The sequence below is a fragment of the Balearica regulorum genome, chromosome 9, assembly GCF_011004875.1.
Source record: "Balearica regulorum gibbericeps isolate bBalReg1 chromosome 9, bBalReg1.pri, whole genome shotgun sequence".
Taxonomy (NCBI): domain Eukaryota; kingdom Metazoa; phylum Chordata; class Aves; order Gruiformes; family Gruidae; genus Balearica; species Balearica regulorum.
The window spans coordinates 26,551,753-26,578,937 of NC_046192.1; the positions used below are offsets into that span (position 1 = coordinate 26,551,753).

A 27,185-nucleotide genomic window follows, 5' to 3' on the forward strand; every position below is an offset into this window, starting at 1 on the left:
ATTGCAGCGGTATTTTGAATGGCTGGAAATAAAGCTAGATGGCAGAATGAAGGGTATTCCAGTAGCTGAGATCTCACAATGCCTGGAAGGAATGTGTTACCTAGGTGGATTTAAAAGCAGCTGTATCTTTAGATGATGTGCTGGAAGAATGGGGAAGGTTTAGACATGGTTTAGTTATCAAGTATAGTAAACAGAGCCAAGTCGGAGATAACACCTTGGATACATCCTTCAAAGAATAATACTGGTTCTCCTGGTCTCTAGGATAAGAGGATGAGAGGAGGGAAAAGATTAAGAGCTATGCTTCCACTGCTTTATCTTGCACCACTGTGTGAATATCCCCAAGTAAATGTTAAAGCTTTCTGATTTGGATTTTAGTTCAGAAAGCTCTGGAGAGTCAAGGTATATTGGCAAGTCATCAGCATAAAGATTACAGCTGATTTGGTTTCTGTGAGTGGGACTCAGCCATGATCCTTGCCTTGGACAGCCATTATGAAACTCTCATGGAAAATAACAGGTGGGATGGGAATAATTCTGTGAAAAGGATCCAGATGGAATAATTAGCAGGAGGGAGAAAAAAAAAAAGAGTGGCATTAAAGCAGGCAATATTTCAAGAAAGCAGTACTGTTGGTGGTGGTAAAGTTACTGACAGCAATGTGGATGGAGGTGTCTAGAAACATGTCGGTAGAGACCTCAGCCCATGCGACCTCATCTGAGGGTCATCCCCAGTTACACTGCTGATCTGCCTCCTCTTTTGCTCTGGGCTCTGTTCTCTTTGATGGCACCTGCATGTTTTGAAATTTTACCTTGAAATATATCCACTTGTTCGTGCCTCGCAGCAAATCTGTTTCTGCTGTGCAATCTGTACAGAGTTTCTTCTGCCTCAAACTGCACCAGACACGGTACAAGCTCAGATGTAGGCTCTAAGTACAAGGAATGTGTTGGTTTAATACAAGCATTTTGCAGGGGGGGAAAAGCTGTTTGTTTTACAAGGACTTAGAGGTATACAGCAGCAAGGAAATATACTGCAGGAGAGGTGGGATTTGTAAAGCCTGGGGACAGCAGACGATACTCATTGCACGTTCAGTGCAGAATGCTATGTGTGCCTCTGGTACCAGTCCAGACCTATTTGTGGTACATAGGTCCAGCTCAGTGTGCTGTAAGCTGTTGTATCTTCCATCAGTTGTGTGCCATGGAGAAAACAACAGGGGAGAGAGTAGTGTTTGTGCAAGTGGAGTACAGGTAATGAAGAGTGGGGAGAGGGAAACCCCAAGTTCATCCATCCTCAGGGGGAAATACTGAGGGTAGGGCACAGCACCAGGCTGAAAGGCAGAGCAGCATTTTACCAAAGAGACCAGGTGCCTAAGAGTTTGGGAAAAGAAAATGAATGAATGCAGAAAATAATAAATCAAAAACTGAGTGACAGCAAAAGAAAGATTTGCTACCAGCCCTTTTTGCTGAGAAAATAATCTTGATCTCACCAACTTCCAACTATATACCTCAGAGGCTGTTAGCTAACTGAATCAGAAAAACATGAGTAATTTATTCACAAGAGGCAGGTATTTCAATGAGTTTTTGAAAGCAAAGGCTGTAAGATAAGCTGCTTGTTAGCCGTGTTAATCTGGTTCATAGGGAACAGCCATATTATACTTTGCTGTTGCTTTTGATGAAAATCTGAGCAATATTATTCTTCTCACAAGATGCATTGTGTGCTGGAGTGCTGAAAAGTGATCATCCAAAAGATGATGCATGTTCCCTGGAGTAAAGGATGCACAACTATTCCTGAGCTGATGACTGCAGGGTATATGTAACACACTTTGTAAGAATAACTCCATTGCAAATGAACCTGGAAGGAACTTTTCCATCAGTTGTGGCTCCGCACTCGCAGGAGCTGTGGGGTGATGGTTATGAGTTGGGGGTCTGACTTCGCTCCTCTACCATGCGCTGTGCAACCTTGGTCAAAACACTTAATTTCTCTGTGTCTGAGCTGTCCTTTCTGGGGACAGGACACACAAGCGTGGCAATGGCTCATTTGTCTTCAGCCAAAGTATATGTATGTCGGATTTCAACAAACTTGATATGCCAGGCAGGTAGAAAGCAGTCCTCCAGATGTACCCAAGTGGAAGGGTTTGGGTTCATGTGCCGGAGGTCGATGGGTTAAAGCAGCAGTCCATGTCCTGGGGCACGGCCAGCACTTGCCATTCTGCAAAGCAGCAATCTCCTCACAAAGTGAAAGCATAACCAGCCTTTATGATATATTGGGTTTCTCTGAATTTCAAATCTGTTTTTCTTTAGGAATGTTGGCTCAGGTTTGCTTAAATTTCTTTTAAACTCCTGGAAGTTAAAGGTTGAATATTTTTGGGAACTTTCCAAAATTCTAAGCTCTGTTGCATAAGTTGCTTCACTACATACTCCTGATAAAAAGGTATGTGCTTTTTGTCGTCTCAAGGCTCACCGTGAAATCTGAAAACTTCAGGCTGTGTCACTTTAATATACAAACACGCTAAGCAATACAAAAGTCTTAAAATCAAAGCTGTGCTGTTATCTCTTCAGACCAGGAGCTTTTTCAAGGAGGTTCTAATGCAGAAACAGAATAACTTGCAGTTGCGTCTTTGAAGTTTTTTTAGTGTGATATCATGGACACTTAATCCATGCTGTGGCTGCTCTTAAAAATAGTGAGAAATTGCAAAGTGAAGCAGTAAGGAAAAGAAGCTGTTTGAACATTTAATCAGTCTCACTTGATAGAGTCTGCTGGTTCGGTCCCAGTATGGAAGTAAACCTGGTCACGGCTGTACCTTTAAGTCTGATGCTGCTGAAATATCCCAGTTTAGGTATAGTACAGTGTGATGATGTATAGAGATATAAAAACTACTAAAGTGATGACTACAACATATTCTTTAATATTATCCTAAGACTCAGAGCATGCATTTGTGGTTCAAGTCAATGGAGAGGCAGCATGTCGCTGGCAGAGCTCTCAGCTTGTAGCAGAGCGCTGCTTATTCATGCCTGTAAATCAGCGTCATGAAGTTACTTTTCTCCCCTTAGGTAAATGCATCCAAAGTTGCATTGAAATTATTTTGCTTTTTTTTTTTTTTTTTTTTTTTTTTGCCTGTGCGTGTTTGATTTTCTAGTTTTGTGTTTGATGGTTTTGCTTTGCAATGGCATTAAACTCTGGCAGCTAATGCAGGGAAAGAAGTGTTTGCTGAAACACTGGATCCTAATCCCAGCCGCAAGGTTTCAGCAACAAGTCATTTGGCTCAATACTTTCCTTGCTCAGCCCTCCCTTTCTCCATCTATTCGGTGATGAAAATATCTCAAATCTCCTTGACCTTCTGCCTTGTTAATAAGTGCGATTAACGACCCCTTGTCCTAATGAACTAGAGAAACAAAATTACTGTGTACTATCATATTTAATTAAACTGTGTTTCAGGAAACTGTCCTTTAAAAGATAACATATTTCCCTGGCATTAGTTTCATCTTTCCTTTTTCTAACTTCATTCCCCTTTACTTACTCTTCTCCTTTAATTAGTCTCCCTTTGTTCTTTTTTCCTACATCTGTCTCTTTCCTCCTTATTTTCCTTTCTTTTTGAATTCAGTGTAATTTGGCTGGTCAGACACTTAAGTGGTGTGAGTGATACAGAAATACCTCCAAAGGCAGATGCAATTCTGCTTTCGTTGCTGCCTCCATGAATGTGTGCAGGCAAAGTATCGGAGCACGGTGGAGATCTGGGGTGGATAGTAGGAACTGAGGGATGTGCAGGAAGGGCAAACACTCCTCAAAGAGAACAAGCAAACAAGTTGGCTCTCCAGGTAAGGTTAAGATTGAAAAAGGAGGTGAAAAGCCCCAAAGGCTTCTCCTGAACTCTGCATCTCTTAGCCTGGCGGTCCACACCTTTACAAACGCCAGGTGAGAAGGCACCAAGGGCGAGCCTGCTGCAAACAGCCTCGTCACCCTGCTCTGCCGCTGTTGCAGCCCTGTGGCATGGTGCACCTTCCACCGTACTGCCCTGGACAAACCATCACACCTCGCTCTGCACACTTTGCTTTCCAACTTGATGCAAACTTCTCTCCGTGTGCAGATGCTGCCCACTTCGCAGGTGGGCTCTGTGTGTGCATCTACTGAGAGCATTGGCCAGTCCCCATGCAATTACAGGCATTTGGGCTCAATGAGTGAAGATGCGTTAATCTCACAGGCAAGAGAAATTCTTTTTTTATTCTTTAACTGTGTACATTTTTAGAGGGAAGAAATAACAACATCCAGGCATTGGTGTTTATCCTAACCAGAGGCCTGATTTATGCCTCTCCTTCTCTCAAGGGTACTGCTGTCAGTGTTTATGTAGTGAAATGGCACTAGAAAATGAACATGCTTTGGGAACTATTTATGGATTCGAATTGGCTGCTTTTCTATTTAATGAAGTCCCTGTCTTTGAGTCTGTGCCATTTAATTAAGTGGTTTATATAATTACTCTCTGTCATCAATTCTGTCCACTCTGGAAGGTTTGTGTTTTCTTACCAAGGAAGGTGTTTTGTTTAATGCTGGTTTGTAAGTCCTTCAACTTGGGAGACAAAACAGCACACAATACTGCAGAATCCTCAGGTAAAGACACTTTCTGTAGCAGGGTGCACCGAGTTGAGTGGGGTGAGATGCTGCTAAGGCCATTCTTCTTCTCCTCAGTTACTGATGTACAGAAACGTCTTCTTATTCCTCCTCTTTTTAGGAAGAGGAGCCGTGATCCAATCTCTGTGTCAATACAGATAACATCTGTGCCCTCTTGGCAGAATATCTAGCCTGGTTCTTTCTTTGCTATAATCCTAGAGATATTTCAGGCTTACGAAAGGTCTGGTGTTCTTTGCATGCAGGTAGTAACTCTTCGTGCCCTCAACAGCTGCTTTGTGTAGCGTTGGTTGTAGCAGTGGAGTCACTAAAGCATCTCTTGCTTCAGAGGTGCTTCTCTGCATCCTGAACAGTTTGACCTGTTAATGTGCATTGCGCATCGGAGGCAAGGTTTCCTTCTCAGCAGCAGTTACTCTGGTAGTGATTTCAGAATAACCTGGTTCTCCACGAGAGTTTATGGGTGACATCTTCCTTCTGACTAAACGGAGACCCCTGTGTGGAACTGGAAATCTCCAGTTTTTCCAGTTGACCGTAGCTGTGGTAAATTGAGACAGATCCTTGCTTCTCCTGCTGTAACCTTTGGGGTTTTCCTTCTTTGTTGCTGTTTTCTTAAACCCTCAGATATTCACTTGATTCTCAAATTCCAGGTATAAGAACTAGACACAGTTTTCCATTAACAAATATTCCAGAATAACTTTACTACAATCAATCATTATTATTCCTCTATTTATACCTCTTAGGATTCCAGTAGCCTTTTTAAACACTATGTTTTATGTCTACCATAATCTTATGTTTCAGCTGCTTATCACCCACATGATCACAAAGTCTGATGGGCAAGAAAAATCTTTTTTCCTGGCAGACTGTTGTTACAGTAGCACACACAGAGAGGAGACAAAAGTTCGCTTTATTCTTGAACGGCATTGGATTAGTTTTACATAAACTGTGAATGCAGTGCTTTCCTTGCTGGCTCCCAGCTCATTATTTGCAACGTGGGTCAATACAGTGGCCTTTTCAAATCTGAAGCGAGGAGGGGACCTAAGCAAAAGAACCATAATTGCATTTAAACAGACCCCATTGAATCTCAAAGTCATTATCTTCACAAATTTTAATTTCCATATACATGTCTAAAGGAAAATGTCATCGGGCCCCCACGGTAAATTGTTTAAAGGACTACCCGGCCACATTTTCCTCATTAACTGTTTGTGTGCAGCGCTTGTTCCAGCTTTTGAAGAGACAGCAGGGGACTCCGGTAAATATGGCTGGAACAAATCGCAGTTGTGTCATCTATTCATTAATCCCTCCAGCTCCTCGGAGCGAATGGCACAGCAGAACTGCTTGGATTAACCCCGAGGCTCTGCAGCTTCACATACTGTCTTTCTCGCACTGAAGTGGTTTATCTTGATTCTTATCTCCTTCTCATCACAGCATTGGATGTAGCATGGGGCTAATTATTAATGTGATTTCTTAATACAGAATTTTTATAAGGTCACTCATAAGAGAAATAGGGACATAAATGAAAGCTTAAGAATTGCTTCCAGTGTTAGACATACCCTGTTTAGTAAAAGCCTTATCAGGATAGGACTTGGCTGTGAGGCTCCAGGAGACGACACCTGGTTGAAGCTCCTGCTCCAGGACAGAAGTAGGTGACATGCTGCCTGCTGCTGCAGTGTTTTGGGTGTGCTGGGTCTCTAAGGTGGTGATGTACAGGTGATTTATGACTGAGGAAGGCAAAATAATAGTACTTTATATGTTGACGCTCCACAGTTATTTGAAGATTCCCGTCCATTTTCTACTTGCTAAGCTTTGGAGTTCTGAAATTACAGAAATATTTCATTCAGGAGCACTGGACTCAGCGTTGGGAAAAGGAACGATGGGAGCGTTGCAGGTACCCTAGCTCTTGGGGGAAAATGCACCCAGAGCAGCAGGGTGGGAACCAGTGTGTGTCTGACACTGTGCTTCCCCTAGTCTTTTAAGTCCATTAAAAAAACCCTTATACATTTGCTTTTTAGAATGATCCGTACCTGTCTTCCACACACAGTTATAAAAGCATAATGCAGAACCTGCCGTACTTTTTTTATTTACCTTGTGCCGTGACCTGAACCCTGAGGAGTGACTTACAGATCGGTGTCTGTGCTCCTGCCTTTCTGCATGAGAGCCTGTAAATACAGCACAGCTCTGTATGAGCCATCTGTACAAATTACTTCAGCTAAAACTAATGGTCAGGACTGCGGCGAGCCTCGGTCTACCGGTCCTGACCGGCGTTCCTCTGAGCACGCTTCACACCGCGCAGTCAGACAGATGGTGGGTAAAAAAGGACACAAGCAATACCGGTACGTTTCTGCACTGGGAATCGTAGGAAATGCAAATTCCCAGCCGTATATAAAGTGTCTTGTGTGCTGGTCTCTTCATCCATCATCTCATAGCAACGCCTTGCTCCATCATGGGGACATCCGTACGTACGACTGTGTGCAGTCCCCTGCACTGCGTGACAGAGGTGGTGTCGAGCTGAAGCTAATTAAGGAAGTGTTTGCCAAAATTGTGACTTTTACAATGGGAAAAGCAATGTTTTGTTCATTAACTTTGTTCTCTAGAATAATAAAATTATTTGCACTACTTTTTTTTTTTTTATTCCAGAATAAGAACCTAAAATAGAATACACATTTCTGACCAGATGGTTGAATTTTGGTAAAATTCTAAGCAGGTGAAAATAGTCTTTTTTTGGTCTCCTGTGTAACAAACTGATTCTTAGAGTGTTTCAGCCCAGACCAAATCTTTCTAGTTCTTGTGATGATTTCTGCTTGGCAGAAAGTGATGTCTCTGAATCAGGAGAGACCATTTAGACTAAAATATTCCAGTATACTCTTTCTTTGCTTGGAGGAAGAAAACAATGCAAAGAAAGAAGAATGCTTCTTGCTATTTAATTGAGTCTAATAGGCTATAAATACATTTTTCCCTCAAATAAAGTAGCAGAATGAAAGGCCTGTGGTAAAACAGAGTCTTCATAAACCATCTTGTATCCCACTGCGATTTGGAAAAGCATCTGCACAGAAACACCTGTAGAAATCCCCTGAAGTAGTTTTAAGGCACTTTAATTGCTGATGAAAGCTTTCATTTCAGGATCTGCATTGATGCAAGGTTACAGTCGCAAAGTTTTAAACATCGTTTTCTCGGGGATTGCACAGAGTTGGAATCATTTTGCAAAACTCATTTTTTTTCACCTTCTATTTTGAACTTGATGAGCTCAGTAAAATACAAAATACAGTGGTTTTCTGTATCAAAAATGCTTGATGTCTAGCTTGCAAAATGAGCAGTTCAATACTCTTGTAAAGTTAGTTGTTTTTATGACATTTTGACCATTATTTTCAGTGTTATTTCTCTTTCGCTTCTGTTTTTTTAATACCAATATATTTAAAAAAAAAAATTCCCTATTGCTTAGATTTGATTATAGTAATATAAGAAAATGTTTCAGTTCTTCCTGGTTGGGTGAAATTATTCTGGCAAGTCTTCAGCAAATGCAGTCCCTGCTGGTATAGCTGTATAGGCATTTATATTTAGTAATCACTTGCGATCATAATTTGTAATTTGGGACCCAGATTTTTCTGCACTGTTAACTGGTAATGGGAAAGTATTTTCATGCATTTTTAAACCTTTTCTAACATTTCCTAATTTAATATTCAGCTCATCTATGTTAATAGTTACAACCAATTAGCATAAAAATTGGGTTAAATCTTGACACACCTTTCTTTTTTTTAGTAATTCATTCAAACATATTTTGCTTTGTTCCGTTAGCTAAATCATGCCTTTTGGCAAATAGAGATATTAGTCTCATATGCCAAATATTAATGTCCTTTAGATATGGCCATTTAGATATGGTAGTCGTAATTATTGCTTGTCTTTTGTGTCTGTGCTCGTGTCTTCCAGGATTTATGAAATATATCACCTTTACAATAAGCTTCAGCTTCCTATTTGTTAAAACTAACAGGAGCGTTATAAAATAAGTGCTTTGTCTGTGGCTAATTTTCAGTTTAATTTACGCACTAATCTTAATTCTTCTCCTAAAAAGGGCATGAATAATAATTGGCTTCCTAGCACAATTAAGATTCAGAGTTTGTATCTGTGCATATGCAATTTAAGTGCTAATGCATTTCCTTTTATCAGGGTAATAACTCCTCTTATTCTCATTATTCTTAATATATTTATTAAACATTTTTTAGGTGCATATATGCACTTGTCTAAACAACCAGAATAAATACTGTGGGTGGAGCAGACATCCCAATGAATTCTCTGGAAATATTTGTATGGAGTCACAGAAGGGCTGAGGTTGGAGGCGCCTCCAGAGACCATCCAGTCCAACCTCTGGTGGAGATGGGGCAACTGGAGCAGGTTGCTCAAGAACATGTCCAGTTGGGCTTTGGCTGTCTCCAAGGATGGAGACTCCACAGCCTCTCTGAGCAACCTGCCTCAGTGTTTGACCACCCTCACCATAAAAAAAGTTTTTTCTTGGGTTTAAATGGAATTTTCTGTGCCCATTTCCTCTCGGCCATTCGCTGGGCACTGCTGAAAGGAGCCTGGCTCCATCATTTCCGTTTGTACACCTGGATAAGGTCCCCCTGAGCCTTCTCTTTGTTGGGCTGAACAGTCCCAGCTCTCTTAGCCTCTTCTTCTGCAACAGATGCTTCAGTCCCTTAATCATCTTCGTGTCTCTGCACCGGACTCACTCCAGAATGTCCCTGTCTCTGTTGTACTGGGGAGCCCAGCACTGGACCCAGCACTGCAAATGCATTTCACCAGTGGTGAGCAGAGGAGAATGATCACCTCCCTCGACCTGCTGGCAACACTCTGCTTAAGGCAGCCTGGTGTGCTGTTGGCCCTCTTTCCTGCTAGGGCACATTGCTGGCTCATGTTCAGCTTGTGGTCCACCAGGACCCCCAGGTCCTTCTTCAACCAGCTTTCCAGCTGGTTAGCTCCCAGTGTGTACTGGTGCATGGGATCGTTCCTCCCCAGGGGCAGGACTTTGCAGTTCCCTTTGTTGAACTTGATGAGGTTCCTGTTGGCCCATTTCTCCAGCATGTCTAGGGCCCTCAAGGTGGCAGCACACCCATCTGGTATATCAAGTGCTCCTCCCAGGTTTGTATCATCCGGAAAGTTGCTGAGGGTGCACTCTGTCCCATCGTCCAGGTTCACTGATAAGAATATGCTTGATTCCCTTGCAAGTAGGATTTCACTTCATGGCTGTATGAATCAAAGCATTTGATTGTTTTCATCGATAATAATAGTTTTAATAGCGATTGGCCAAAACTTACAAGAAGCATATGTGTTTTGACTTGACATACATGCTATTTTGAATACTTTCAAATCAATAGAGTGTCTATTAAAGGGAATAAACTCAAGTTACTCAATAGGCTTCAGGATAATTATAAATAGAAATTGTTGAGTGGGTGTGTTTGTACGGAGAGCCATGCATTTCAGTATAATCAACTGTAATTCTATACATCTAATATTGCCCAGTGTAGGTCATAAAAGAAGATTTAGGGGCTACACAAACTGTACCTGAGATCTCAAGGCAATGGTGAGCCAATAGCATAATGCAAATGGTTTGAAATAGGAGTGAGGAAGTGGTTTTGGTATTTGGTAAGTCTGCCTCCGTAGTGTGTTGCCTTGCTGTGATGATTACCCCTAAAGAACAAAGTTGGAAAATAGGAGTGTTCGAAGGAGAACCATATGAATGCTTGAAAAGATTAGAAAGCATGCACAATAATGTGACATGTAATAATGTGCCATTCAGTGAGCTCCATCTATTGAGTTTATCAATGAGAAGATAATGGGGTGATTTGATCAATTTGCATGGATTTACATGAGAAAGAAGAATGTAGGTGAGCAGACATTTTACTTGATTCAGTGGCTGAAAGTCATAGATAATAGCAGATTCAGATTGGAAGTAATGTGAACATTTTCTGTGGTATGTGAATTTATCCTCTAACAGTAAGGATAATTAACTTCCAAGGGCTATGGAAGATTCTGTGTCTCTGAAACAGAGTGGAATATTTTTCAAAATGACTTATTCATTCAAACAATGAGAAAGAGAAGTCCTGTGGTCCTGATTCAAGATGCCAGACAAGATAATCATAATGCCCCCCCTTGCCTTGGTAAAATTAATCTTTTAATTAGATGTCCAGATTCCAGAGCACTCCTTGTAGCTCTGCCAATCGCAGTGAAATCTCTGACAAATCAGTCTCCGTGCTTTGTTTCTGTCCTCATCTGTAGAACGAGTGACTGCTTGGCTGCATCACATGGAACATGCTTTTGTTAATTTAATTAATTAATTAAAATTAGTTATTAAAAAGAAGATACTTGTACAAGTATTTTGCTATCCACTCCCTGATTGGAAGATGGAAAACAATTGTTGTGCATTTATTCTCACCTCTTCCAATCCATGTCCTAGATTAACGAGTACCATGCCAACATTCGCATGTATGCTCACTGCAATGTCGCACATTTCTATGTGACTAATGTTGGGGGGAGTGGGAGGGAGAGCAGAACATGTAATTTTTACATTACAAATTTTGTTGACTTACTTGCTTCTCATTCTAGGACATTTAAATAAGTCTATTTAAAAAGTGAGTGACAAGTGCTGTCTTAGGGAAGAAACTAAAATGCATAATTTAAAGCCATAAATCGTCATCATTTTTTATTTGTATCCTTTCCGTTTGGTGATACGGTTATTTGGATTGCTTATAGCCATAAATCCATGTACAGACTGTGTCAAAGAAGATCAAGCTCTCCGTGCTCAAAGCATAAAGTCAGAGCAAAGCTCCACAACAGATGGCCTTTTCTTTCCATTTCATGGACACCAGTTCTCACTGGGCAATTCATTATTTTCTACAGTTGAAGCAGCTGTGGATTACTGTAATTATGGATTTAATATATCTCTGACAATCCAGTGTGAATACTAATTTGAACTTTATACATCTCCTTGGAATCGGGTTAATTTTCTCATGATTATATAGCTTCTGATTAACTAAAGATGTTTGTGAGGCTAATATTTTTCCTGCTACAGGAATAAATTGTGCATGGATTGCAAAATAACAGTGGTGTTTTCGGTGTGGAGTCGTGTTCAGAGTCCTAGGAGGGGATTTCCGAGTTCCCCAAACGTTTTCAGATATCATGATTTTGCTAATAACCTTGTTTTAAATTGTGAGTTTGGCTTTCCCAGGATATGTATTGATCAATAGTAAATTATTTACTCGAATGTTTATTTTGCAGGAAAAAAGACACTTTTTAATAGAAATAAGAGGCTAAGTGTATCAAAAGTTTGTATTACAGGCAAACTCTACTAACAAGTTCCTTTTGGCGTGCTTGTTCTTTAAATAGTATATTGCTTTAGAGGGCAAAATGTTTGTCTTGGTGCCATTTGTAGATCTTGCATTATCCTCGTGAGAGTAGATTATGTTTTGCTATCATATGTTTTCCTTTTGAATAACTATTCATAGCTTCATGTCCTTATTCCAAGAGGTTTGCCTCAGCAAAATCCCACTGACTTCAGTGGAGTTATTCATGGTTCATGCTGATGAAGGAGAGGCATCCGATCCTAAATGCTGGGCGGAAACGTGAGAGGCAGGGCTGATGTACGTGTTTTTCCTCTGAAATCAGTTGAAGTGGCACATGTGGGCCTGGAGGCAGAATTTTTGTATCTCCTTCAATCAACACCAGCCTTTCCTGGTGTGAGTAGGTTGATAAGATGGTTTGTCTACACTAAGTTTAGCTCTCTGAGAGGCAGAAACTAAAAAAAAATTCTTTAACCATTTCCTTCCTATAGTAAGCACCCAACAGAGTATCAGGATGCCAAGAAACTACTCTTAAAGTTTTACAAGTGTGAATACAGTAAAATGGAAACAAATACTCCCTACGCTGCGCTGTGTTTGCAAACGGCATGGCTGGCCAGGGGGAAGGTGCCCTGGTTCACAGCAGGGACATCTCTCCACCAGAATGAAATGCATCACAGGGAGATTGACTTCCAGGTCTTTTATTTAATCTGAGATGTGATTTCTTCAACTTAGCAATCTGAATTTTTTTTTTTTTTTTTGTACTGTACTTTTATTAAATAAACAGGAAAGCTTTATAGCATTACTACAAAAAATTGCTAACGGACTCTCTGGAATACATTTCTTGTCCACAGCCTTATTATGCCATGGTTTTTACCATCCTATTGGGAGATATCTAATAAGTTAAGTGCACTGTTCTTAGAATAATGAATCGTGTGGTTTGGGAGGTTTTTTTAAAGATGTGAGTCCAGAAACCTGTAAACAGAAGCATTTTTGTTAAGGAGCACTAGTCTAAAATGTGGAATGTGAAATTCTGAGTGGGATCATTATATTTTTCCAATAGCACCTCTACTTGAAATCTTTTCCATGAGCTGGGGTGGCAGTGGATGAAGGTCAGATGGTGGCAATGACAAGCTTTCGCACCCTGGCTCTGCTTCTCGGGAGCACCAAACACACGTGGCGGGCCTGAGGGGACTCTGGAGATGCATCTTAATCCTGGAAGATTCTCTGAAATGCTGAATCTGCATGGGATTCAGCATCCTAATTTACATGGAAGGCTATTTCTCTGGGATCCCCTAAGGCTTAAGAGAATAGCATGAAAGATTTGTCTGTGCCGGTGATGTGATCAGTGGTACTAAGACTTTTAAGCACAGGCATGTTTGCTGGAATGAGCAAGGAACATTTGCTCCCCAGACCCAGCTGATAGGAACTGGATTAGCAGGTCGCAGGTCTCCTTACACCCCGAGAACCACTTTGCTGTCTGCGCCTTACGAGTCGCCGTGCTTCCGTGTGCATAGAAGTAATTCCATTTTTTTATCCCATTTTTTTAGGCATCAAAGTTAAACTGACTAGTCTGTAATTTTGTTTCTCTCTTCATACTACTTTAAAAGTAGCCCCAACATTTGCCCTTTCCAAATAATGTCTCACCATCCTCTGTGAATTTTTGAAGACAGAGGTCGTTAAAGAGATTGTTTCAGCCCGTTACCTATGTATACCTGAATGAATTTCATCTGGCCCAGCCAGCTGGAAAACATCTAATCTTTATAAGCACTTTCCAATATGTTCTTTCCCTATTCTTTCTGAAGATTTTGGTTATTTGCCTCTGATATTAGCTGCCAGTTGAATGCAGCAAGGTAAAGATAGTGAGTACTGTAGCAAAAAAAGACATTAAATGCTTCAGCTTTTATGGCATTATCTGTCAATAGCTTTTCTACTCTGCTGAGCAATAGAGCAACATTGCGCCTGGGTTTTTTTCTTATTACAAATGGACTTGTAGACCCTTTTCTTGCTACCTTTGCTAGCTCCAAGTCATTTTTTTACTTTAGTCTCCATTTGTTTCTCAATGCTTGTTATTCTTTTTACTGACATGGTATTCTGACTGTGTGTACGTGTCCCTGAGTTTGAGATCACTGAGCAGGTTATGACTTAGCCAGGTTAATTCCTATTTTTTTTCTGCATTGGGCTATTTTTTATTTGCATCATTTCTCTAAGGAAATGTTTGCTCCCCATACCTTCTTTTCTCCTTTCACTTGCAGCTTTTGGTCCTTTTATACTGTCAGGCCTTACAAATCTTGAAGTGGCCTTCCTTTAAAGTCCTTTGTCTTTATTATGTTGTTTTCCTGTTTTCCTCCTGAAGAACCACGAACTGTTGTTTAATCGTCACCTTCATGCAAGTTCTCTTTTGCCTTCCTTATCCTATGGGTCTTCTCAGTGCTGGACCATCCCGCACCCAAACCATGGTCTTTGCTGCTATCATCACCAACACGCTCCAAGGATGCCGGACAAATATATTTCCTATAACGTATCTTGAGTAGTTGCAGTACTTCATTACATCTTGTGCTTTGGTTGATTACTCCAGTTCCTGGTTAAAAAAACCCAACGTGTCTACCTTCTTTGTTGTTCGGCATCTGGTGGACCTGCTCTGTGGTAGTGCCCTGTACATCTCTTTGTTATGGGATAACTTTCAGCAGATCTGTCTCCATTTTACAGATTGAACCTAGAAGAGCAACTACTCTCTTGATTTGCAGGGCATTTCTTTATTTCCATAGCCTCCTTTCTCAATAAGCTGTATCATCTGTATTAACAATCTTGTCTTGTGAATGACTTACCGAGCTTCTCTTACCGCCCAAATATATTATAGTTTTGATACTGTACTAATTTCCTTCCAGCTCCTTTTGTGTATTCTCCACAATTCTTAGGGAGATGTCTAATAGGATCCATGGATAAATCCCACTTTGCTCTTCATTATGTTTCCTTCCCATGAGATTATCATGGCCAACACTGTCTTCCACAAGGTTTACACCCTTGTTCGTTTATTTGTACCCACTTCAGGCTTTCACTTGCCAAAACTCACTTGATGCTACTTAAAAAATTCTTTCCCTGAGGTAAACCAGGAGGTGAATAAAGTTGAAATTTCTCTTTTTCATAAGGTGAACTCTATTCTTGCCCAGCAGTTCATCTCTGAAGAAGGAAACTTATTGTAGTGACCCACATGTCTTTGAAGGGGAGGGAAACGTATGAAAAGGAGAGGCAGCAAGATGCCATAGAGGAATCTTGGTGGGTTTTTAAATCCTCCGTTGTTGTACATGCTACACCAGCAATACCATGCTCTAAAATGGATCCTGTATTTTCCTGTGGTCTCTGGATGTTTGCAGTAGCTGGGCAGGCAGAATGAATTGTCTCAAGAATATTAAGATCATAAATTTGTGGTTCCCTCTTCTCTCTGTAAATCACAGGAGTGTGGGTCTGAGGCAATAAAGTCTCCATTTTTAAAATTGGAAATCTGTGTTTATAAATAATGGCTATTCCAGCTAATTAGATCCTCCAGTTGCTTTATGTGCCAGTGTGCTGATCTTGCCATAGCTCTTGTTTGCAGTCCTTGTTTTTCACGAGGTTGTGGAGCCACCCAGAGCTGGACGCAGCACTGCAGGGGGGTCTCACCAGAGCAGAGCAGAGGGACAGAATCCCCTCCCTCGACCTGCTGGTCACGCTGCTGGACACGCAGCCCAGGACACGGTTGGCTTTCTGGGCTGCGAGCGCACACTGCTGGGTCATGTTGAGCTTCTCACCCACCAACACTCCCAAGTCCTTCTCCTCGGGGCTGCTCTCAGTCCATTCTTCGCCCAGCCTGTATTTGGGCTTGGGATTGCCCCAACCCACTTCTTGCATGTTTACATGTGTGCCCATGGAGGTGTATCTTCTCTGTGTGCAAGCATTTGCACGGACACCCACGTAATTCGGGAGCCAGCCCTGGTGCTCTACCGTCCTGCTCCTCCTACCCAACCGCACCGTGGGGCAAAGAGCAAGCAGATTCCCAGGGCATTGCCACTTGGAGAGGGTTTTCCATTGACAGGTGTTTATCAGCCAATAACACAATTTAATGAGACCTGCTTGAGTGTTTCAAGTGCCAGAAATACACAAGGTCCCTGCGTTTGCTTTGGTGAAAACCTGAATTTTAAAGGTCGAGCGGGTTGGTAAAGCCAGGCTATGGGATGCGTTGAGCTGACATGATTGCAATGAGCAGGGATGCAACTGTCCTTTATGGGTGTGGTGGTCTTCTACACACCAAATACTCTACTGTGTGTTGAAAACCTTTCCAAAATCACCCCATATAACTCTGTAAGGAGACTGCTTTGCCAGGTCACCACTTGACTTTTGAAGTAGCTTCATAAAAAAGCCTTTAATTAACCATTTTGGACCTTTACTTCCCCACATACAAAGGAGCTCCCAGAAGGATACACTTCAGAAAAGCAGAGCAAATTTTAGCAGGCGGTTAGCATAATTTAGAAAAAGAAAATTACTTCGGATGTGTATCTCTCATCAATTAAAAAATGTGGGCAAATTCGGTAGTTACAGAAGGATGCTGGCTGCATTTGAGGTTCAGGTTACCACACAGTGAGGGATTTCAGCATTTCCTAATGTGTTTTTTGTGCAGGATTTTTTAGTGAGTAGAGAAAAATGTGATATTTTTGTGAATAAGCTCTGCAAGTATATTTCATTGTATGTAGATACTTTAAAATTTATTCTCTATATATGAAATATTAGTTTCCACGGTAGGATGAAATATCCTGAAGTCAATTAAGGTATTAAAGTCAATCTTTTATTTAATTTTGAGAAGGGCACTTCAGACTGAAAACAGATTCATAGGGTATGCCTAAGTTTCAATTTTGTAAAAGAAATGGATAAATTCCTGCCAGGAAATAGGAGGTTATTGGGACCAAGAGAGGTCACAGCGTGCATTCCTGTGATGTTTTTGCTCTGAAGCAGTGATCTGTGGGAGGGTGCCTGCATGAGCAAGACCACCGGTCTTTCCTGTCTCACTGCCACAGTGCCTATGGCTCCAAGTTGCTTTCTCTTAGGAGTCATGATGAAGACTGACCAGCAAATGTACAATTAGTTGTACCTATTACTAATGTTGTTTAATTTTTATTCACCCAGTACAGTTAGCCTCTTGGTTTCCTTAATACCAAGCATACGCATAAACACATGCACTCACACCCTCACGCTTTTTCTTTTTTAATATTCCGGGTACTGGAAAGGACTTTTTAAAATCGAGATAAAATTACTTTTGTACTGAATAGAATATAGTACTATCTGTCTCATCGCAGCAGTGCAGCTAGGGATGTAATTACTCAGATGTGGTGATCACCTTTCTTGCTAGGACAGGAGAGGAGTTTGTATCAGTTCCATCATTGCTTTATGGCTTAAATCTTTAATGACATCTAGGCGTAATGTGAAAGGCAGTGGACTAAGCAAGAGTGTTGGGTTTTGCTGTCACGAAGGGAAGAACCCACCTGTGAGATCAGACTGGAATCCTTGGTGTAATCCTCGGCCTCGATGCCTATGGAAAAACTTGGCGATTGGGCTGCACATGGACAAGACCGATGGTCTCCATGGTCTTCCATCTGCTCGCACACATCTGTTTCTTGACTTTTACTTGGGCTGCAAGATCTTTGGGACAGGATGGGTATTTTTCCTTACACGTTTACAGCCAGTAGGATACAAATATTGTCTCGGCTGGCAAAGGACGTATTTCAGAAAATGAATATGTATAAATTTGTCTTTTGTTTTCTGCTCTTTAGAATCACAGTGTTAGGGAGAGCACAAAAATACACACACACCCCCCCCCAGCAGAGTAAAACCTCTTCTCAAAGGAAGCTTTACACACAAAGGCCTGAACTTGGACCAAAATAATTAGTATACAGTGTATCTTTTGGCCTTCTCTTGGATGAAAACCACTATTAAAATGTAGCATTAAATATGCTGTACTCATGTGGAGAGTTCATTTACTTTTCCTAGAATAATTTCATTCGTCTCACATGGCTTAGCTTGCAGAAAAATTGAACACAACTTCAGTGATATTTTAAGGCTGCAATTTAATAGGCAATTGACTTTGGAAAACTAAATATAAACCCAGGAAGAGCCTGTTGCTGAGTAGAAGTAACTCCTGGTCAGTTCCAGGCCTGAAATAATATAACCTTGTTATCATTTATTTTTCTCTTTTGCCTTGAGGTTGGCAGGAAAGCTGGAGCACCGGGCAGCAGCCTTTGCTACATCCTCCTTTTCCAGTTATGTTTATATCAGAGATGGAAAGCAAAAAAACCAAAACAATCCAAAACCCACGCCAGAAGGAGGGACCTTCTATTCCCTTTGACAGTGGGGGTGTAATACTCGCAGGAGAGGGATGCTAATGCTTAAAAACCAGAAAGTTTGTGTTTGGATTCTACCGAGGTGCCTGAGCCCAAGCCCTGAGGGAGGAAGCTGTTCCAGTGGCGGCAGGGTCCTGGGGGACAGACACCTCTCCAGAGCCAGATGCTCTTATTAGTTACTACCGTTGATGTTTTTGCACAAAGCTCCGTAACATCGGTACAACCATGCCACCTTGTGTTAATTTCTGTTTCCTTATGGCCTTGAGCAGTCAGAGAAAAAAAAAATGTAAAAGAATTTTCTGTGTGTGGATGCATGTAGATATATCATTTTGTAATGCTGTTAAAGATTCATTTCTATCTCCCTGTCCGAGCCTGGCTGTGTATCAATAGCAAAGGATTCCACTCTGTCACTTTGTACTTTAAAATTTAGAATAAAGGCATTATATTTCATAGTTATAGTTTCAAGATATGTTAACAATGAAGCAGTTGAGCTGTTGTGGTATGCCTCTAGTCCAGCATGGGTAACTCTTTCTGGACTGCCATAAACTCCCTGCTGAAAAGTAGGTTATGCCTCAGCTCAGGGAATTTGGTCCACTATATCCCCGACTCCCTGGAAGTTTTCAATAGGCAGAGAAGCGACCTGTGGATTTTGTACCATGGAGTTAGCAGCATTAAGAGTGTTTTAGTATGAGGAGTTAGATTTGAGAATGCTTTAAACTAAAAAAAAAATAAAAATAAATTTGCTATGAGTATGCGTAAAGCTTCTGAAAATAAAATGTATTAATTAAACCTTTGCTTCTTTTTTGCATAGTCGGCAGCAGAATATGTGAAGTCCCGCCTGCCTGAAGTCCTAAAACAACATCTTCAAGACTATGAGAAGGACAAGGAGAACAGTGTGCTGTCTTACCAAACCATCCTGGAACAGCAGATTTTATCAATTGATCGCGAAATGCTGGAAAAATTGACTGTATCCTATGATGAAGCAGGTATATTTGTGTTTCTTTCTACGTTACATTTTAGTGAACAAAAATTGCTCACTTTCAGTCTTTCTCCTGAATACTGGTGCTTGTACTGCTGGCAAATTGAACTTTGTCCTCAAAGGTATGAGGTGATTCAGTGAAACATTTCTTTCTCCTGAAATCAAGTTGCAAGAGAAATTTTTCCACCTCAGTGATTGAATAATAACTAGCTGGAAGGACAGTTATTTTTCTAACAGTGCTGTGTCCTTTGTAATGCACTGATGTTGATTGATCTAGCTGTGCCTCATTACTGTCTCTGCAAGTGGTGTGACCTGGTTTCTGCTGGTTTCTCCTTCACTGCTAACTTATTTTGGGGGCTCACTTAGCTAGGAGTGTACTGGATAGTCACAGAATCTTATTTTCAAATCTCACATGGTGCATGTGGATAGCCATACCCAGGTAACATGTAGAGTGTGGGATCCTTCACAGAGTTGTCCTGAAGCATGGTCGTCTTTACAGTTAGAGAGAAAAAAGGGATGCTGTTGATGTTTTTCACAGATCTTCCAAAATAGCCACCAATATCTGCTATATGCCCACTCCCCTGAATCCAAGTTTCTCCGTGTTTAGATACCTTGCAAAGAAAGAATCAAAAAGAACATTTCATTATTTTCCTGCCGAATTAGTGTTCCTGGCAGCGAGTGGACTGGCAGCGCGTACGGAGGTCTGTACAGACGAGCCATGTGTTTCCACCCCCAGTGTGTGCATGCCTGGCTCTCTGCGCTAGTAGAGTCCCCAGTAGCACATCTCTCAGCATCCTTCATTTCTTAGCTTTAGCTGAAGGACACTGCTCTCTGTTTCTCCACTTTAACTACTCATGGCTGAGAGCTGCAACACACCACCTCCTTTCATCTGCAATCCTACCAACCAGCCTCAGGCAGCCTTGTAGTACAAAAAGAGAGTTTATACTTAGTATGTCTCCATTTTGCAGTTTCTTCTTAATCCCTGGTGGCACTTCCCTGTTCTGTTATTCCCCTGACCGTACCTGGCGCAGCGGTGCCCTTGGGGAACTGTGCTGAGCTCAGCTCCAGGTTTTCCTTCCAGCTCTTTTAGGCGGAAGCCTCAAACTCATAATTGGGTTTTTCATCCTGTTTAGATGGTGTTTGCCTGGCACCATCGCAAGTGGATCACTATTTTGGTTGAACCTGGTTAGATGGCACTCTGCTAAAATCACCATCTTCTGAGTTTCTCATCACTAGCCCAGCTTTGGAAAACCAGGCGCTGACAAGCTGGTGTTATTTCGTCCTATTACTTTGTGCTCACGCAGCAGTGCCCTGAAGTACTTAAAATCCTCAAACTACTTATCAACTTTGTTCAGACTCCTACTCAGACTCCCACTCACTAGCAATACTATTCTCTCTACTTTGATCTCAAAGGTGCTCCAGCAACTTAAAATACCATTTGGGTACTTACAAGGCTGTGAGCTTTAGTAACTTCAAGTAATTGCAATACTTTATTACTTTATCAATTATATTCACATGCTCACCCAATAAATAAGTCTGATTCTCTTAAACTGCTTTGATCTCGAATGCTTTTGAGCCCTGCACGGTCCCATTTGCAGACTACACGTCATGTACTTAAGGAGTCATATAAGTTCTCGAAGGATGGCAGAGTTAAAATGAGGGTGCAGGATATTTGTTTAATCACATATGGCCTGTTTTTAATGATGCATTAAAAATAAGCTTCGAAAGTTGTTGCTTTTTATTGCTGCTGTTTATTTTTTTAACACAGAATTTAGCAGTCCAATGAATCTTGTAAATCTTTTTCCCTGGCTTGGTCACTTCATCTCTCCAGTCATTTTGATTGATAGAAGTTTGTTAGAAAGGAAAAAATGCAGTGGAGGAAATTCCTGACTCCTGTCAGAAGAAAAAGCAACCATTTTCCTCTGTTGAGGAAAACTGCGTGTTTATACAGAGAAAATAAAGATTAAAACTGCTTGAAACACACATTTGGGGACTTACTTACATCATGCAATAAAACAATCATGTGGAAATGAGAAGCTACATAAATAACTAGTTTAGAAAAGTCCCAGCATATACACACATTCAGAAAGGAGAGAGAGCACAGCTCGCTGTAAATAAAAAGACAGAATTTCAGCTTCCCAATCAGGTAGAGACACCTCTAGAGATTAAAACACAGAGATGGAGCCCGCTCGTCATTCTAATCATGTCACTTGTTTACTACAAAAGCAGAAATGGTGCTACCTGCTCTTGAAGAAAGATCTGATTGTGAGCAAAGCACAGAAAATGGGCAGTTAAATATAATTGCAGCAGCTGTTTGTGATCCCGAGCGCTCCAGCTATTCAGCGCTCGAGCAGTTGCGTTGGTGACATTTTTCTTTTATTAGTGTTTTTCCACACTGAAGTCAATTTAATGAGAAGATCAAGCTGCTGGTGGTACATACAAAATGAAGAAAGCAATCTTTAAAAATCAAAATGGTGAAAATAAAAGCATTTGTGATGTAAGGGGAAAATACAACATTGTCTGGCAGGAGACTACGTGAGACATCAACAAACCCATCCCGGAGACCACCAATTAAAACCAAGGGTTTAATTTCTCTAATCATGAGCAGTTGAAGTTCTGCTACGTGTCAGCCAGCGAAACTAGAAAATTAGATGTTTAAGGTACGTGATCCAAGGGGTCAGTAGCAGGGTGCTGCATGTAGAGGAGCACTTCCCCAGCAAGGGAGTTTTTCCATCTGGGAAACCTTTCCCATCCCTCTTGGAAGGGCCATTTTCCGTAGGTTCACAGAGTGCCTACCCCCAACTAATTCCCACACCCCAGGGATGTCTCCCGAAGTAGGTAGAATTCAGCTGTATCCCTCTTCCAGAATAAAACAGAACTGCACTAAAATGGCTTGGGCTTCTGGTACAATTTTGCATTTTAATTTGGCCTTTCTCGCAGCATGCAATATTAATAACGTGCAGCTTCAATGGACTTGATATCGTAATGGCTCTTTTTGTAAATCTTACCCCTTAGGAAATCAGTATATCAGCTACCAAATAAAATGAGTTTGTCTAAAAACAATCAAATGTTGATAAGATTTTTAGTATACTTTATAAAATGAAAGCAGGCCAAAAGTGATGGATGGGTACAAATCCTCTCATAATCTTTAAGTCCCTTAGTTTAAAAAGTGGCATTCTTGACTAGCTAAGGCTGGGTTAATTTTATGCAAGAATATTTTTTCCTGCTGAAGCTTTATTGGACGTTAAGCCTATTCCTTTGATCTATAGCATCTGTAAACATCTGGGGTGGTCAGCGACTACTGTGTACAAGTACAGGTTTAGGATATTTAAAGGCATGTGTGTGTCAGGTAGCTAAAGCCTGCTAGGAGATTCTGGTGGTGGTTTTGTACTGTAGTCGATAGGTTTTTCTTTAATGGATGGCGCCTCTTCCCCAGGGTCCTGTAGAAATTGAGTTTCATTATTGTGCGACAAAAAAGATGAATTTCATTTTTCCCTGCTGTGAAGCAGTCATGAAAGATACTGATATTTAGGCACTGTATCCAGAGCCAGATGTCAGCCCGAAACATGTTTTCTTAGCTAATATTTGCCAGGGTGCCCTGGGTTTCCTGGAGCCCCCTGCAAGGAAAGCGAGTGGCTTTCTCCACACATCCTCCTAGGGAAGATCAAAAGCTCATGCCTGGCCGGACCCTGCGCGCCTCTCCCTACGGGTGCAGTTTGTGTTAGATTTCATTTGAGATACAGTTGATGTGCACCGTCGCTTCAGACACTCATTGTCGGTACCATAGTGGTTCTTAAAGCGTGTTTTTGTGCTAGCAGTCCATGTCCCGAATTGCCTGAATACCCCGATTTTAGCAACGAAATTTATTTTTTGCTGAGATAAAATGTGGCCATTATCACCACAACGTATTGCACTTTGTCTCTGGATGAGGCGGGGGTTTGTACTCTGCCTTCCCCAACTGTGCCCAGGTGCTGTGCTCTCCCTGGGCACCACACGGTCCTTGAGAGCGGCTGATGCATCGTCCTCCACTCCTCACTCCCAGCTCAATTTAGTATATAAGGAATGGATAAGGAGTTAAGTCAGATCCTCATATTCAGCCTGTATTTCTGTGCTTCGCAGAAGACTAGATCTGGTTTCTGTGGTAGCTGCAGCTCTGAAAATCGGCTCCAAGCATAAATCAAAGGCTCAGACCTTCATTCCAACATCAGGACCACAACCCAGAGTAGATCCAGTCCCGTGAGCATTTGCTGTGTCTGGCAAAAGTACAGAGAAGCAAAAATATCCAAGATTAAACTTCAGCCCAAGAGGTTGGCAAATCCATCTGCTTCATTCAAATGTCCATGCTAGAGTGGTGGCGCTGGGAAAAGGTTAACTTTAATCGTCGAAGGGTCGATGCTGCCCCTTTTTCAATTACACTGTTCCCTTTCGGACAACGCAGGCAGGTGTCTTGCCCTAGAGAAAGTGACTACAAGGAGAAAATGAGAAAATTAAAGCAGTAAAATTGCACCGGAAATATATCCTATAATTTGAAATAATAAATACCTTGCTGGGGAAAATCCTTTTTTCCCACAGCAAAGAGCTTTACGAAGTAAAGTCATCATTATGTTACATCGCAGCAAAGATAAAGTTATCTTTGCTGTGATGTTTATCTCAAGCTGGCTCATGCACAGCAGTAATCCATTAAAAATGCAGAAAGAGATTTGTTGGGTTTGTTATGTCCACCTCCTTTAAAATAAAATATTGCCTTATAATGCACACTGTATCCTTGGACCATGCTTTTGGTCTGTGTTTGGTCCTTTTCACAGAGGGCTCGGTCTTTGGGGAAATACAGGAACATACTTTCAATAGCGGTGACTTGTCAGGTGTTTAAATCTTGTCCTCACAAGGAGCCTCAGGAATATTTCTCTTCCAGTCTCAGCTACAGCCGTTACCAGTAAGGCAGGGTATGGGCGTGCTCTGCTGACAGCACTGGGAAGAGCAGACGTCTGTAATGTCACAGTTATACGGTGATGATGGCCCTGCAAGAACATGTGACACTGCCAAATATGAAATGACTTGAGCTTAAAAAACAGTTGGAAAACTTTATCTGAGTTTTTAGGAGGGATTTAAAGAGCAGGAAGGAAAGTCATGCACTAAACATGATAAAAACAGCAGTTGCAAAGGCAATGGGTTGCACAGAATATGCAAGGAAAAATGAGGAGATCTGTAAAGAAGCTGCAAGGAAAAGAAGAGCCAGAAATTATGTCTCTTCCTGAAGAAAAAGCATGTAAAGGCGAAGGATGGTCATGGTAAACGATGTGTTTCTAGCGTCTCGAAGGATGTTGCTGGGTCGGCTTTCTGTGTGCCGTGGTGAGCAGCCCTTGACAGGGGTGTAGCAATCCAGTCAATTTATTTTCTGATGTGTTGCAAACACGTGGACACAGCGGATGCGTAACTAACAGTGCTCGGATGTGTCGGGGCAACATTTATTGCTGTGCCGGAGGCTTCCTTCTGACAAGGAGAAAACCTGAGTGGCCTGCAGGCCACCGTGAGTGGTGGCTTTCTCTCCAGCTCAGGTTCGGTTTTTAAATGATTTGTAGGTATTTCAGCTCAAGAACATGATCTAAAACTACTCCCCTCCCTGGGTCTTCGGTTGCTGCACTGACAACTCAGTGTTGAGCTTCTTCTAGATAATACAGTAGGAAGTTTTACTCTTTATAGCCAGATGATTACTGCTGAATTTATTTAATCTCTGCCTTAATGGCCAACGCTTTATTTGACTTACTTAATTTCTTTTACACATTAAAGATACATGTTAAACGTGGTCACCACGAACCAGTGCTGGTTTTCTGCAGAGGACCAGTACCTAGAGCAGAAATCCCAGGGCAGTCACCAAGGGTAGAATTTGTCTCTTTTCCCTTTCAGTTACCTGCATTATAGACATCCAATTCCAGGCAACTTTTCTAGAGCTCTTCAGTGGTCATTGGAAAGCAACTGGCATTTTTAGTGTGATTCATGGGGTTATTTTAAGCACCTACTTTAGTATGTGAAGAGTCATATCCTAAACGTGCCTGCTTTTTTCCGTTGGCTGTGAATTAGCTTTTGCTCACAGGGAAAATGCAGGTAGACAGCTCTAGCTGGGAGCTGAACGCCAGCCTAAGGGTCTCTGTAGGTGTACACATAAAACCATTTAAATTACATTTTGGGGTGTAGCTTCAATGCAAACCGTGCAACTCTCATTTCCTACATGGTGGTCTTCCAGTTTGCTAGAATATTGGCAATGTTTGTAAACAACAGACGTGTATTTAAGCCAGCCCAAGTGTGCTGTATTCTTTTGCTCCATTAAAATAAATTTTTATTATTCATGTAATTACAACCTTTCAGCAGAAGCTCGGAGCAGAAATAGCACTTTGACAGGTGCCTACCTGCCTGTGAAATATTGTTCACTTCCTCATCAACTTTTGAAGTAGGTATTTAGCTATTTAAATTTGTCAGCTAGCAGTCGATTTCTCAGAACTGACATACACGCTAACAATACTTGGTTTGGGGCGTATGGTAAATATACCTATATATTTGGTAAAACAAAACAAAAAAATTTATATCTTAGGTGAAACCTCTGTGCAGTGCAGGTGCAATGGTGACTCTTCAGGGCTGTGTCAGCAAGATAGGGATTTTTTTAATTAATCACGTGAAGTGTTTGTTCTTACTCAAGCATATGTAACTATTTTCAGTCTTACTGTGTAAATGCCATGTGCTCTTCACCTTGGTATTTACACATTTGTAGTAATTTAAAAAAATAATTTAAAAAATCTACTATTACTAAAGTCCCACAGAAGGAGAAGAAACCAACATGGCTCTGCAGAGTGCTGAGATTCAGAAGTGTAATAGAAAATGATTTTAAACCATTTAATGGTTTTAATACTAATTATTACTAACTGACCATTTCTTTTCTGTGTACTTACTGATTAAGTCTGGAAAGCATCTTAAATGCACAAATTTATTTTTAGGTAGTTACCTAATTCAGTCATAACTTGTGGTGGAGTCAGTTCAGGTTTGTGCCCAGGGGAGGAGTGGTTTGATGTCTCCTGCATTTTGGAAAAAGGTGCTCCTCCACGTTGCAAGAGTGCTTTTAAAGGGTTTTTTTCAGCGATGCTGCATTGTCACCGCCTGATTGCCATCTTCCCTGTTTGTGTCTTTGCCCTAATGAAAGACTTAAAAAGTGTGTAAGCTCTGGAGAATTAAAATGACTGTTTGAGGTTTATTTTGCCTAAGTTTTTGTTAGATTTCATTTGAAAACCTTTAGATTCAATTGACACGCACCATCGCTTGAGGTGGTTGTTGTCAGTGCTGTAGTGTTCTTCCTCAGTTTCAGACGCATGTGTTGCATGAATAGAAGGACGTGAGCATGGCTTTATCTTATTTTTTTTAATTATTTATTAAAAAGATATCAGACATCAAAAAAGATACCAGACAAGAGATAGCATTTGAAGACACAGCCTGCTGGAAATTCAATGTAGGCAGAGAGCACCTCTGTTCCAGGCCTCTGGAAGAAAGCCATCCATCTCGGCAGCGGTTTGTCACCTGCTGACGGATGCAGAGATAAATGCCTAAAGGGGCTTGTGAGTAGCACTGAAGGCAGCAAAGTTTGTTCTGCCTACAAACCTGACAGACCATTTGGAGATCCTTATTAAATTTTCCTGCATCATTACCCGGACAAGCATAAACAGCATTGCTGTAGCAGTGTGGAGCGGCACAAAATCATCACCGGCTACACCTTTGCAAAACCCTTCATTACCCACAATTGCTAGAGTTTGGTATTGAAATGAGTATGTTCAGTCTTGCTGCTCCTAGCTTTGCCATATCATGTATGAAAAGCTAATATTTGGGTTCTTCTGAAAACATTTTAAGAGGAGAATCATTGAGAA

At 41.3% G+C, this 27,185-nt stretch overlaps 1 protein-coding gene across 2 annotated transcripts in view; it reads left to right on the top strand.

Moving 5' to 3' along the window:
* The window catches only part of PPM1L (protein phosphatase, Mg2+/Mn2+ dependent 1L), a 99,483-nt gene that overhangs the window by 55,711 nt on the left and 16,587 nt on the right, over positions 1 to 27,185 (top strand). For both annotated transcript variants that reach the window (XM_075761658.1, XM_075761659.1), the window contains exon 2: positions 19,114 to 19,288. In XM_075761658.1, coding sequence (XP_075617773.1) covers positions 19,114 to 19,288 — 175 coding nt within the window. The remainder of the gene's footprint in view (positions 1 to 19,113; positions 19,289 to 27,185) is intronic.